The following is a 14,572-nucleotide window of genomic DNA, read 5'->3' on the forward strand; positions in this document are numbered from 1 at the left end:
CTTTTTGATTGTCGGAGAAGATTGAGAATCAAATGGAATATGAAAATAAAATTTCTAAAAAATGACTGGAAAGATTGAATTTTCATGTTAGAATTGATCTGACCACTCTTAAAATAGTATACGAATCAAGCATTGTGTTATTTTTTTATTTTCATTTTTTCCCCGAGGCTTGTAGTATGTTTTTTTAGAGTTTTGTTTTGAAATTTAGATGTAAGTTTTAACTTATATAGCTGTTTGAATTTTTGATTTATTTGTTTATTATTTTGGTGTAAAGTATTTTTCATGTGAGATATTTCAATTCCCCGTCTCATATTCAGTGTATTATTGATAAGTATAATTAGTAAATAATTAAAAATGTATTAGTAAAAATAATTAATTTATAATATAAATTATAACTAAATTAAAAAAAATTAAATTAGATGGGAGACGAACAGAAACATCGACAACATGGAGATAATAGATGAGATAGAGAGAATAAAATTTAGACAAAAGTTAAAAAAAAAACCATTCTTAATTTTCTTAACTAAAATTTAGGCAAAAGTTTTCTTCTTATTACACAGAAGCGAAATTTCAAGTTTGTAGCTTTCATAAAACGTTTTTAAAGTATAAGCGCTTTATAAAGTATACTATTTCGAAACATACACAGCACGAGTTTCTACTAAAAAGCGCCTTCGAACGGGGTGACGCAACTGCAGCTAATTGCAGGGAAACATCCTTCGAGAGCAGCCTAGCAGGGAAGACGAATGCCGGCAAAGTTTCCTCTAATGACTTCCATTCATCGATAGCTCTCTAATTTGCAAACCTGCCATGGATCGGCTCCTCAAGGCGGCGCGATCTTCCGGTTCTCTCAATCTTTCGAATCGTGCTCTCAGGCAAGTCATTGAAGCGCAAGTTACACAGATGACTCTGTATCTCTTTGCTTTATTTCGCTGCATTCTGTGTGGAATATGAATCCTTTGTTAAATTTTTCTGTAATATGACCACTGATCGCAGTGAAGTGCCCGATGAGGTTTACAGAAGTTTGGATGCAGTCAGTGGCGATGAAAAGTGGTGGGAGGTAATAATTTTATTTTTATTTTTATTTTTCGTTATTGTATCTTCGTGTTTTTGATTGTGCATATAACTATGTTGATTGGTCCGTTGACGCATTACAGGTGGTGGAGCTACAGAAGCTTATCCTAGCTCATAATGATATTGAATTACTGAAAGAAGATTTGAAAAACTTGCCTTCATTAGTAGTACTGAATGTCAGTCACAATAAGCTCTCACATCTCCCAGCAGCCATTGGAGAGTATGTTATTTGAGCCCTTTGAACTGTTATTTGGAATCATTAAATTTCTGGTATATTTAGTATGTTTTAAGTGGATCTGATTTAAATGACAGGCTTCATATGCTGAAATCCTTGGATCTGTCATTCAATTCAATACTGGAAATCCCAGATGAAATAGGATCTGTATCTTCTCTGGTGAAGTATGTCCACTATTCTCTTATATTATTAGTAATTAATACCTTTTTGATACAAATGGAGAAAGTAACGATGTTAGTTAAAAGTAGATGCAACCCCGAAATTTTACTATGGGTATACAGAGACAAAGGAGAAGAGAGAGGTGGAGTATTGAGGAAATAATTATTGATCTGGTCGAATTGTTTTCCTAGAAGTTTTGGTGACATTTCTTTCCTGAATTGCATAATTGTGCTTCATATCTTTAAATGTTTTTCCTTCTTTATGCTAAATTTCATGGCCAAATCTTCTCATAGTATTAGTACTTTCACTAGCATTTAAACCACCTAATATCTTTGGCTCTTTGCTTAGCATGTTCCATATCATCCAGAACAAATCCTCTTACAAAACATGGTATAGGTGTGTAAATATGATAAAAATAAATAAATAAAAAGATTGCACTTTCTCGTGTCTGTTGATCATATTCTTGCCTTTAACATTTCCTATTTAATATGCCAATTGTGTTTATGAAGTAGATTATCTGCCTCAGCTGAAGGTCATGGTTTTCATGTTGTGGAGACAGGTTTGATTGTTCCAACAACCAACTATGTTCTCTCCCAAGTTCCCTGGGACAATGTATTAACTTAGCAGAACTTAAGGTAATACACAATGATGCATTTATCATTAGTAAACTAAAAGTGTAATTCAGATTTGCCTCCTTTGAGCTTGACAAGGTTGTGGAGTTTTGCAGCTACATGATTGTTTAGTATGAGAAATCTTGCTTGTTGGATAACTGGAATATGATTAGTATATCACAACCAACTTCTTACAGTTGACATCCAATAATAAGAAATTTTGTTGTCTTGATAACTCTTTTGTATTGCTGTGCTATGCCTGTAAGATCCACATTAAACCGTACTGAATTTCTAGCAATAACCATTTACGAGCTATATAGATGGATCTTATATATATCGTACAATGAAGTACCACATGGGTGGATATCTATATGAACCAAAATCCGCCGAATATATGGACATATAAATGTATGTATTAGGTATACAGGTTTTAGGGTATATGAAGGGAAAGGACCCAATATTTTTGTGTATAATACTGCAATTATTTACCCAGTGACTGTGTGCAACTAACTCTGTGGATACCCTTTTTGTTTATGAAGCTCATGTCTATGGTCTCCATGACAACTTAGTTTCATAGACATCTCCTTCCCCTTTTAATGACACTAATGATGACATCATAATAAGTGAATACTGAACTAGTTGCATGATATTTTTTTATGTCATATTATTCAACTCTGTGTATGTTTGGTGTCATCATTAGAATGCACAGTGAAAGTAGGTTTGGATTCCCATATTTTTCTATTTTATACAATATTTGATGTGCCAGGCAGCTTTAGCTGCCCTCTATAAGTAAATTTGCTAAACCATGTGAATTTTACTTGTCACTTGGATGTTAATACTGCTACTGCAAGTCATATTCTTTGCTACTAGAACTTTGGTGTTATATCCAGGCATCAAATAATAGCATTTCCAGTCTGCCAGAGGAGCTAGCAAATTGTTCAAAGTTAACGAAGTTTGATGTGGAGGTATGGGTAACAGGAGTTAAAATACTGCAAGAATCTACTGTGTGTTTTGCTGCTCCATACTGCATCAATTGAGATTAACACCTTCAGGTTTTCAATCATTCATTCTTCACTTTGACAGGGAAACAAGCTAGAGTTGCTACCTGATAATATCATTGCATCGTGCACCATGCTCATGGAAATCAATGCTTGTAAAATCTTGTTTCATAATCCACTTTGTTATTTGGTTTCTAACAGTTTGATAAGTATTTCATAATTTACGTCTACAGCTAGAAATCTTCTGAGCACACTGCCAGAGAGTATTGGATGCCTTTCACGTCTGATTAGGCTTTATCTTCACCAAAACCGTGAGTATTTCAGTTTTGCACTCGGTGCTTATCTGAATATGTACTTTAATAGTTTTATCACCTTTTAGTTTCTCCGTTATCATATGGTTAATATTCTGCAGGAATTTCCTCCATTCCATCATCAATCAAATCCTGCTCATCTCTTCTTGAGTTTTATATAGGGTTGGTTCAAGTTTTTGTGATATTGGTTTGATTTGTGTTTTTGGGATCATCCTTATATTGCCTTTACAACATCGAATTTCCTGTTGTTTTCCTTTTTGTATGTATCCTTTATGCAGGAATAATGCACTGGTCACATTGCCTCCAGAAATTGGACTCTTGGATAAGCTGGGGACTTTTGATCTTCAGTCAAACAAGGTGGGTTTTCAAAATAGCTTAAAATTTATCCGTGACACCCAAGTAACGAAATCTTTGTGATGGTTGGTGACAGTTGATGTCTAATCTGTGTACAAATAGATTTCATTTAATCCATTAGCTAGATTCCTAACACGAGACAACCTTCGATATTAACTTCTGTTGTTCGATTGATTGGCTTTCATTGATACAGCTGAAAGAATTCCCTGTGGAAGCTTGTCACTTGCGTCTTTCAGTTCTTGACCTATCTAATAATTGTTTATCGGGTTTGCCTGATGAGATTGGTAAGGTTAAGGTTAGCATCGTATTTGTTAATTAACATCAATATCAGGGTGATATTTTTTTGGTTTCCTGACATATATAGTGCTCTTGGTTTGTGTGTGTCATTGTACTTTTGAATTACTCCAGTGGACGATGACAAACTGTACCCCAGATTCTTTGTACATTCTAGTTATTTTGAAAATATGTTACATTAATCTGAAGTCGGTTTGCCACTCCTAGTAAGATAATCCATTCTGCATTGTTTGTCATAGGCTTGATGACAACACTACGGAAACTTTTGCTTGCTGGAAATCCATTGCGAACACTTCGAAGGTCTGCAAGTTCTTTATTATTAAATAACATTCTTCATGATTGTTTAGGGTTGAGTAAATGACTTATTCTTTATTCAGTTCCCTGGTATATGGGCCCACACAGGCTCTATTGAAGCATCTCCGAAGTAGACTTCCAACAAATGAAGGTGATATTAAATCTGGATTTTTGTTTAGGTGGCATTGATCAGTTTGCAAGTACCATGAACTACTGAATCTTATATTGTTTTCAACTTAAATTACTATGGTGCACTTTATTCATATCATTCTGCTTTAGGTTATTCCCTCGAATGTCACAGCATTTATATTAATCTCTCTTCTTGCAGAATCTGCAGCAACCATAACTACAAAAGAGGATTCTGTCTCTTTGGCTGCTCGGTCATCCCTTAGCTCAAAGGTATTATCCCTGTAAATATAGTTAGTTATGTCCATCTTAAAGTTACTTAATTACTGGAATGGGAAAGGTGTGCATGAGAATAAATCTGATGTGTGGTGGTTGAAAAGTGTGGTCCTAATATAAAATATTATCATCAATTTACGTCACTGCAATTATATATTATTTTATTTTTTCTACTATTTATTTTATTTTATTCATTCTGCATTCATTAGCTGACTGCCATTAAACTTGTTTGTTTGGATGTTTGGATTTTGAGTTGGGATTTGAATAATAAAAATTTTGAATTTGAATAGTTGTATGATGTGATATAAACAGGTGTTGATGCGATGTTTTGAATGTAAAATTAATTTTTAGTATAATATAAAAAATAAAAAATAGGTGTTTGATTTGATATTTTTGGGGGAAAAAAATAGGAAGAATAGTGTATTTAAAATCCAATCCCCCAAAACAAACACACCCTAATGTGTCTCCTACTTGTTACCGTCCAGGAACTTTCTTTGGCTGGGTTGGGTTTGAATGCTACTCCATCAGAGATATGGAATTCAAGTGATATTAAGAAAGTTGATCTCTCAGGGAATTCAATTGAAGAGCTTCCTTGTGAACTGAGTTCTTGTGTGTCCCTTGAGGTAACCATACAGTACCATGAAGGCATGATGTTAAAATATAGAAAATAGGACTCTAGAATGATGGCAAATCATAAGAGATGCAACCAATGCTACAAGTATGGTATTTTTTCGCTAGTCGATTTTAATGAAAAATTGACATAATCTGATATACTTGGATTAGTACCAAACTGTTTCTTAATTATGATAATTTTCTGACAGGGTATTTATATACCATATCAGTTCAAAGATATGCACTGCACAAATCTTACACTTCTATGAAATTACTCAGCACACTCTGCATGCAGGCATTGATTTTGTCCAAAAACAAGATAAAGGAGTGGCCAAGTGCAGTTTTATCTTCCCTCCCTAAACTTATTTGCTTGAAACTGGATGGGAACCCACTTCGAAAGGTATTTATCACTCGATTATAGATTACTTATTCTTCTTTCATAGTTTTAGGGGTTATGCAATCCCACTTTTATATGCCTTCTGGAGGGAAATTCACGTATTTATAAAACCCAAATATGCAACCTTGTGTAAAATTTTGTGATTCCTCTGTATGTATAATGTCTCCTTGTTTTTACACTTGTGACAATTCCCATTTTCTGAATAGCTCCCATCAGATGCCTTTCGAGCTGCTTCCAAACTCCAGATCTTGGATCTAAGTGGTGCTGCAGGTTGTTTACCAGAAAGCCCAGAGTTTTCAAGCTTACCAGAGCTGCAGGAGTTGTACCTGAGGTTTGTTCTTAGGACGCAGATTTCAGTGTGTTTCCTTGTCACGTTGACTGATTTACTGTCTTCTTGATTTGGCAGACGGATGCAAATATTAGCTTTTCCTTCAGATATAATCGGCCTAAAAAAATTACGTATTCTTGACTTGAGTCAAAATTCCATTCAGTCAATCCCAGAGGTGATATTTCTCTCCTCCAGTCCTCTCTAGCAATATACTTTTTCCTATTTACATTTCTTCGAATAATACAGAATAGTTTGTCAAGCGTTGCCAGCATATTTGGATTCCATTTTTACTGTAAATTTTCATTGTGCATACAGAGCATCACTGATCTATCCTTATCATTATATGTCTACAGCATTAAACTGATATATATAGTCCTAAGGTTGTCCTGATGACATCTTCATTTGTTTCCAGAGCATCACGGATCTATCCTCTCTTGCAGAGCTTAACTTGTCAGACAACAATATTTCGTCTCTTCCACCAAAAATGGTTTGTCTGTAAATTCTTTTTTGTTTCATGGTATTTCTGCCTACTTCATTTTAATTATTAGATTTGAATCCAAACTTTTGAATCTATGCCCAAGCAGAAATACCAAAATTCTCATCCATTAATGCAATAGCTTGCTTTCCTTTAGTTTAATAAAGTTGAATGCTGTAACTTGCGAGACATTTCATGTGTTATAGTGAATTGATGCTGCCTTGTGTAACTGAAAAGATAGAATATAATGAGCAGAGCGGAAAACAATAGGACACTGTTTCCCACATGATTTTCCCCTTCTCTCTTATGCCTGAGGATTAATTTATCTCATGACTTCCTACTTTTTCAGGGTTTGCTAGAACCTAGTCTGCAGGTGCTAAAACTTGATGGGAACCCATTGCGAAGGTACTCTAGCTTTTATGCTAAGATTAGCATTCAATTAATTTCAGTTTTTTTTTTCTTTTTCTAGGATTGTTAGCTCGAGATATTAGTCATTGTGAGAATTTTACTTCCATCACCTTTGAGCATAAGAATAAAGTCTAATTAGATTTTGTTTACTATCAAGGATTAAATAGTACTTTATCCAATGTAGATCCAACTTTCGGTTCAATCATATTTCTGGACCGTGTAGGAATGACCATCACAGCTCCTCTTTTCTCGATAATCCATACATCCCTTGTCGGTTATAATAGACATAGCACTTTAGTATAATGTATTTACTACATGAGATTATGGAGGATTTTGTAATCCTCGTATATTAATTAACACGCGAGGATTAAATCATCCCGTGTGAACATGGTCTTAAACTACTATTTAATCCATGATAGTATAGAAAGTTGAGCAATAAAGAAGCCAATTGCTGTAGTTGGAAAAGTATTATGCACTTTATTATTATAACTGCGACTGCCATGGGCAATTTCTCATCCCCAGTGAATTGATATTACACCTATTATTACGCCACATCATCTGTGGCCTTAGTCTCATCATAGAAGTATAAATACATCATGCATGATTATGAGAAGGAACAGATTCATTCTTGGATGCCCAATGTTGGAATCCAGATCATTCTTTTTACTGTATTGCTTTGATTGATGTCCTAGAAATTTTATTTACGACCCAACACATGTGCTTTTAAATTGTTTTAGTCCTGCAGTCAATTTGTTTGTTCTGATCGGCGCTCCTGCCTGGTTTCGAATTCTTATGCAGCATCCGAAGGGCAATTCTTGACCGAGGAACAAAAGGAATCCTGAGGTATTTGAAGGAGAAAATTGTCGAGAAGTAGAATGCTTGGAGTTTCTCTTCTCACCACTGAAGTTTTATGTATGATTGATTGACGGAATTACAAGTAAGCGTCATTTCTTGAAATTCATTTTCATATTTTGGTGTTGTGTTTCATTATTTGTATTATAGCATTTCATTAAGCTGGATTAAAGAGCGAGATCTTGCTTTGGGGTTGTGAGATTATTGATCATGAAAACATAAGTTTAAAAACAGAAAACAACCATTGTTGCTTCATATTTATGTTATGTTCGAAGAAATGCATACACCGGATGGACCATTGTAAAAAATTTGATTGATGTAATAGTACAATTGCTCGATTCTTGGGTATAATATTACAGTTACTCTCTGCTTATAATTCTACTATCCCGAGGAAGTAAGCGCCAAGAGCATATAGTTGCAATAGGATCTGATACTACCACATGGATGGATCTGTAATTTATATGCTGATGCTCATGATTTTAGATAGCTATGAGATTTCGGGGAGATCTTCTTCCTGTTAGGGAAAAAAAAATGGTTTTACACATCAACTATAGTCGTCAAAGATTGATCCGGATGGGTCGTCGTTGACTTAAAAGATTATTTTTGTTATCTATAAGCAGCATTAGGTAGCGGGTGTCCAGATCGTGCATAATTATTCATTTGAAACAACAAACTATGACAATCATCGATATACTTGCTTGTTGTCAGCTGTTGATCACAGGATGTCGAAGAAAATCCGCACTTGTTTGGACTCACATCCTTCTATTCCTGTGGTCTAACTCCCAACTGAAGCAATAACAAAGTTCAAGCTGTATGTAGAATTCTAACTTAAATCATGCATGCTAGTGTATATTTGTTTCGAGTGCAAACTAGATCCTTAGGTGAAAACACCGACCTCTTTAAGTTTGATCCCAAGGTAGGATGAAGAGTGATGGTCTTTAAGAATTCTGTAGTTCTGAATGAAAAAAGGTGCTAGGACATGCAAACTCAAATTTCACGTCAAAATAATTTAAAAAGAATTTGGGCCTTATAAGTATCATATATTACTCCATTAGTACGAGGTCTTCTCGAAGGCATATATCTTGCAACCATCGTCGTCTAAAATAGTTTCTTTTTTTTTTTTACCAATTTAGAATTTTCATGTAAAAAGTTTGTGTGCTCATTAGAATCCATAAATGTAAGAACTTTGGGATTATGGCTAATTCAAGCTTCCATAACCAACATCCCTTATAAAATACTCTTTTTGTCTCTTAACAAATTATCCCTTTCAATTTACAATAATTAATTTAGTTATTTTATATTTATTTTTACTGCATCATAATATAATAATATTTTTTTTTAACTCCGTGTAAATTTTTTTACACACGGAAGGAGTATCTAATACAGATAAAATGCTGAAGTAGGTAATAAACACAGAGAATATCACATTATGTTAAATATTTAATATTCAAACCACAATGTTCACTGTTTACAAAACAATTTCAAAACTTTGGCACTATTTAACTCTTAAAAAATAACAAATTAAATATTTTATTTTATTTTATCACAATATCACATCAAATATGAACTATTTTCAAAATTCTCAAAAATCTTTTGTCTAGGCTTAGATATCTATGGATATTGTATTATAAGCAAAATCCAATAAACCCAAAAATATCCAATCCCTTCCCATGACTATAAATAATTATGACAGAAAGAAAAGCTTATCTCAAAGGAAGTAGAAACCAAGACAGAGAGATGAGATGAGGTGTGGGCCCCCCTTAACTTGGCCACTCATTTGTGGCCATGGCTTCAACTACTTGTCCCCTTCCACTCCCATCTTTCTGTTCCTGCTCCTGCAAAAACATTACTCCATACTCGATACAATCAACCCATCACTACATTTTTTTTACTAATCAAAATAATAACAATAATAAAAATACCATCTCAGGAAATCACCACCACAAATTCTGATTGGCTTTCCAAGTCCATGTGGCAGGTACTTCCAAATGCTATCTTATCCATCCTTGGATTTTCATATCCCAAGAATCCACCCCCACCCCACTTGCTAAAGATCTCCCAACATTCACACTACTTGTGTGTTGTGTTCTGTGTGTGTATATATGAATGACAGTACGACACACTATCTATCTGCAAACACCACTGTCAAACAAAGTATCCTCTGCTGCAAAGATTTGTGCCAAAATAAAAAATCTACTCCTATTTATTAGTGCCTACCAAATTTGGGAGTCTTAAACTTACTCACAAATGGCTCTTCAGGCTGCTGCTCTTCTCCCCTCAGCCTTCTCGCTTCACAAAGAGGTATGTAAATGTACATATATATATAATATGTATGTATATCTGTCTGTGATTGATGATTAAAAATTCAATTCCACAAAGTGAAATGAGCTTTTCTTCTTTACTTACAGGGAAAATCGAGTGTATCTTTGAGGGATTCCACCCTTTTCGGAGTTTCACTTGCAGACCAAATCAAACCTGACCATGTCAAGGTACATTAGCATAACTTCATCAACATTTCATTCCATAATTTATGAATCAAGAATTAAAAATTGATTTCTAATTCTATTTCCTACAGAGAGACTTTACCTCGAGGAAGCTGTCGATTGTCCGAGTTCAGGCAGTGGCCACCACTCCGGCGGTTACTCCGGCCACTCCCCAGAGCAAGAAAACTCTGAGGAAAGGCAATGTGATTGTCACCGGAGCCTCCTCCGGCCTTGGCCTGGCTGCTGCAAAAGCTTTGGCTGAAAGTGGCAAATGGCACGTGATCATGGCGTGCAGGGACTTCCTCAAGACTGAGAAGGCAGCAAAATCAGCTGGAATGGCGAAGGAAAACTACACCATTATGCATCTAGACCTTGCTTCTCTCGACAGTGTCCGCCAATTCGTCGATAACTTCAAGCGCTCCGGCCGGCCTCTCGATGTCCTGGTTTGCAATGCTGCAGTTTACCAGCCAACTGCCAAAGAGCCCTCGTTCACCGCCGATGGGTTCGAGCTCAGCGTCGGGACCAACCATTTGGGCCACTTCCTACTTTCAAGATTGCTCCTTGACGAGATGAAAGAGTCTGATTATCCTTCCAAGAGACTTATCATCGTCGGCTCGATTACAGGTCTGGTGGAATTGTCGAATCTGAGCTCACAATTGTGTTAAATCAGATTTTCGAATACTTACATTTATGTAAAAATGTATTTCAGGGAATACAAATACATTGGCTGGAAATGTACCTCCAAAGGCCAATCTTGGGGACTTGAGGGGTCTCCAGGGGGGGCTGAATGGGCTGAATACCTCAGCCATGATCGACGGAGGAAGCTTCGACGGCGCCAAGGCGTACAAGGATAGCAAAGTCTGCAACATGCTGACAATGCAGGAATTTCATCGACGGTATCATGAGGATACTGGAATTACATTTGCTTCCCTTTATCCAGGTTGCATTGCGACGACAGGATTGTTTCGAGAGCACATTCCCTTGTTCAGGATCCTTTTCCCTCCATTTCAGAAGTACATCACTAAGGGCTTTGTGTCCGAGGAAGACGCCGGGAAAAGGCTTGCACAGGTAATTGGATTGGATCGGGTTGTGATACCTGAAAGAAATCAACACATTTTTAACATAGGATTGGGATTATTTAATAACATAACATTACCTGATGATATTCCTTTCTGGTTGCAGGTTGTGGGCGATCCAAGCTTGACGAAGTCGGGTGTGTACTGGAGCTGGAACAAGGACTCGGCTTCTTTCGAGAACCAGCTATCGCAAGAAGCTAGTGATGCTGATAAAGCTCGGAAAGTGTGGGAAATCAGCGAGAAACTTGTTGGCTTGAGTGAGTGAAGCTCTTGCTTTACCGGAAAGAGATTTTGGATCGAGGAGCTACTCTGTAGAAACTAACGAGAACTTCAAAAACTCTAAAAAGAAAACAAAGATGTTGTGACATTTTCTTGAGAACCATAATAATATCGCTCAATCCCCCTTGTACGTTGACGCAGGCTAAGCTATTTCGATGTTCACTTGTATTTTAAACATATTTTTCTCACATGTTGCATCCAACTATTGTTTTCAACTCCAAACAAGTCAATTCTAAAATACCGAAAACATGCAAAAGCACAAGTAAACACATTCGATACTTTTCCATATATATATGTATATGGCCAAGAACAGATTTGATTAACAACATACTATCTTATTCATGTTATCATGTACAAGTGCGGATTAAAGTTCGTAAGCTGGAAACTTAGCTAGAGACGGTTCGGTCATGTCGAGGAACAGATAAGCCATTCCCCCAAGCCCTTCAAAAAGAGAATATGGTCGATCGCCTCCATGCATAATGCCCTCGGATATGAGAGTTTGTGCACGATCATAAAGGAAGCATGTAAATGCTTTGGCCCTGTATAAGAACTCTGGTTTACCTGTCAACTGGTAGAGTGATAGAAATACGTAGGCGTTACCGCTAATGCCATGGCATATGCCCACTCTTTTAAGCAGTCCTCGATTCCAAATCACTTCCCCTGCATCGATTGCTGCTTGCAAAAACTCTTCACTTCCAAAAACCTGAAAATATATAGGCTAGAATTCTGAAGACTTATTCTTTCTCACCATTTTCTCCGATTAACACGTTGATTTTGTAAAAAAACAACGCTGCGAATATGAACAAATTTTAAGTTTTTGCAATTCTTAATTGACGTGGCAATCATTTTGCAAAGAAGCTACATTTTAGGTTCGGCAGCCTTACGATGCTAAGAGGAGGGTTTCGTCTGAGGTGTTGCAATCAGATTAGTTGTATTCGAAAGTAGGGTTCACATCTGTTGTGAACTATTGGGTTCTACTTCACATAACTGAGTTCTTTCTTTAAATTTCCATCTTGTCCTCTCTTGATTCCTTTATTTCCTTCATTTTGAGTTAAGCCCTTCTTTCAATTCGTTGCATTTTACAGTTTATCTCAGAAACAATGCTAAATTAAAATCAGAAAACAATGGAACCACAGCCTGAACTACATGATACTAGAAACCAGTCAAATAAATTGGATGTACGGATAATAATATGAGAAAAAACTACAATTATCCCTAGAGTAACATAATGATAAAGCTATACATTACATACCTTGGCAGCTTTCACCAGAGTGAGAGCAACTCCAGGAGCCCCATGGCACCAATGCACAAGCCGATCTCTGTCACTTCCTTCACTGGAAAGATAATTGCCGCTAGGAAAACGATTTTTGATCATGTACCTAAGTGTGCCCTTGACAATCTCAACCTCATCCGGCTTCAAGTCCACATCCATTAATGCATTAGTAATCCCTGCCAGTCCATGGGCAGCTCCCCAATATTTCTTTCCATGCCATTCAAACATCAATGGACACCTTTCGTTTGCCAATTTTCGACCAGATTTCATAATCTCATCAGCAACAGCCCTCTGTAGAAATTTGTTTCTTCAAAGTAAATCAAATGAGCCAAAATCCAATAGGAATGAGATTAAAAAGACGTACCATTCTGGTGGAGGATATTGCGTCTTCACTAATATTCTTGTTTAAGAATGAACATGCCCATAAGAAGCCAGCTCTTCCATACAATAGCTCATCAGGGAGATCCTCAGAAAGCTTAATCTGAATCAGAAAATGCAAAGAAAACGACAGATAAACAAATGAATATAACAGGAGAAGAAGGATTTAACTTGAGGGACAGAAGCACTCATTCTGTAGAATCACCTCTTTGAATTGTGTCAAGTATTGACGACACAATTGTTCATCGCCTTTGTGGTATGCCACCACAGCACCAAGTGCACATACGCCAGCCCGTCCACAAATGAACGTAACGCGCCTGCAATTTTGAAACAAAGCTGTAATTATGCTGTATCAATAACAAATGTTTTCTGCCTATCAGGCTTTATTCTTCACTAACACAAATCAAGAACAATGACCATCAAATGATCCTTCTCTTAACCGAACCACAACTGTAAATATTGCAAGGTTTCAACAACAAAGAAGTGCAAAAAACTACTCATTCTAAATGTCCTACTGCTTACTGCAAATATTGCAAGATTTAGTCAACAAAGAACAACAATTATACTGTCTTGTATAATCAATTAAAGCAAAATGCCCAAACATACCCAGAACAATGTATTACCACATAGTATCTAAGATTCAATCATTGCCATCCCAAAACAAATTCTGAAATACAAGCAAAAGCTGAAAATACATACCCAGAGCTACGAGATGCCGAGTTACAGGCTTTGATGATATCAGAGCAGAGTTGAAGATCATTCTCGTCTCCTGTAACTCGATAAGCTTTGAATAACAAAAAAGCAGTCCCCAGTGCCCCAGTGTACAGAGTATAATCGCTCACACGTTTTCCTGTTGCAGTCCAGGTCTCCTTCACAACCTAAAACAAGTCGAGTAAATTTCAGTCACAATCAAGACAATAAATAATCATCATCATCCACGCTGTGGTTTCCAAATATATTGTATTCTTGCTAAATTGATTTGAAGGAGTGGAATTGATGAATTACCGCATCCTTGAGGTCCAAGGCTGCATTCTTGAGGCGCTGGGATAGAGTCTGAAAGGGAAGATGGAGAAGGTTGGCGAGTGAATCAGAGACAGGTGTATGCGGTGGTATTGAGTTCGGTGATGGAGGTTCGGGAACATAGTCTGGCATTTGGTTGTGGAAGTAGCGATCAGCCATTTTCTTCTTCGTACGCAGCTCTACAGCTAAATTCGATTTTGGGCTTACTTCAATCGATGCTGAATTATTTAAATTAAAAATAAATATATTTTATTTCATTACA

General features: G+C 36.4%; 3 protein-coding genes and 1 long non-coding RNA gene across 5 annotated transcripts; 2 read left to right on the forward strand and 2 right to left on the reverse strand.

The window, feature by feature from the left end:
- The first annotated feature begins 647 nt into the window (after nt 1-647).
- LOC127262082 (plant intracellular Ras-group-related LRR protein 6) lies at nt 648-8,624 on the forward strand. 2 transcript variants are annotated; one of them, XR_007841058.1, is made up of 22 exons: nt 648-872; nt 994-1,057; nt 1,155-1,291; nt 1,384-1,470; nt 2,025-2,100; nt 2,967-3,041; nt 3,160-3,229; nt 3,308-3,385; nt 3,487-3,547; nt 3,664-3,742; nt 3,933-4,023; nt 4,273-4,333; nt 4,411-4,478; nt 4,656-4,726; nt 5,215-5,352; nt 5,637-5,741; nt 5,945-6,069; nt 6,145-6,241; nt 6,479-6,553; nt 6,891-6,946; nt 7,748-7,886; nt 8,510-8,624. XR_007841058.1 is itself a non-coding variant. In XM_051290592.1 (21 exons), the coding sequence occupies exons 1-21, from the start codon at nt 808-810 to the stop codon at nt 7,821-7,823; spliced, it is 1,755 nt and encodes a 584-aa protein (XP_051146549.1). In that variant the 5' UTR covers nt 648-807; the 3' UTR covers nt 7,824-8,169. The 2 variants fall into 2 exon arrangements, 1 of the variants encoding a protein (XP_051146549.1); XM_051290592.1 differs by lacking the exon at nt 8,510-8,624 and having other exon boundaries at nt 7,748-8,169.
- Nucleotides 8,251-9,860, reverse strand: LOC127262085 (uncharacterized). Its single transcript, XR_007841059.1, has 2 exons — nt 9,724-9,860; nt 8,251-9,636 (listed from the first exon to the last, which is right to left on the reverse strand). It is a non-coding gene; the product is annotated as an uncharacterized LOC127262085 (long non-coding RNA).
- A 40-nt stretch (nt 9,861-9,900) lies between these two features.
- LOC127262084 (protochlorophyllide reductase-like) lies at nt 9,901-11,827 on the forward strand. Its single transcript, XM_051290595.1, has 5 exons — nt 9,901-10,102; nt 10,210-10,290; nt 10,377-10,908; nt 10,994-11,352; nt 11,467-11,827. The coding sequence occupies exons 1-5, from the start codon at nt 10,049-10,051 to the stop codon at nt 11,623-11,625; spliced, it is 1,185 nt and encodes a 394-aa protein (XP_051146552.1). The 5' UTR covers nt 9,901-10,048; the 3' UTR covers nt 11,626-11,827.
- Nucleotides 11,645-14,522, reverse strand: LOC127262083 (lanC-like protein GCR2). Its single transcript, XM_051290593.1, has 6 exons — nt 14,296-14,522; nt 13,990-14,168; nt 13,496-13,607; nt 13,277-13,393; nt 12,892-13,203; nt 11,645-12,342 (listed from the first exon to the last, which is right to left on the reverse strand). The coding sequence occupies exons 1-6, from the start codon at nt 14,467-14,469 to the stop codon at nt 12,004-12,006; spliced, it is 1,233 nt and encodes a 410-aa protein (XP_051146550.1). The 5' UTR covers nt 14,470-14,522; the 3' UTR covers nt 11,645-12,003.
- Between the last annotated feature and the right edge of the window lie 50 nt (nt 14,523-14,572).

The sequence above is a fragment of the Andrographis paniculata genome, unplaced genomic scaffold (genome assembly GCF_009805555.1).
Source record: "Andrographis paniculata isolate CXL003 unplaced genomic scaffold, ASM980555v1 Contig65END, whole genome shotgun sequence".
NCBI lineage: Eukaryota > Viridiplantae > Streptophyta > Magnoliopsida > Lamiales > Acanthaceae > Andrographis > Andrographis paniculata.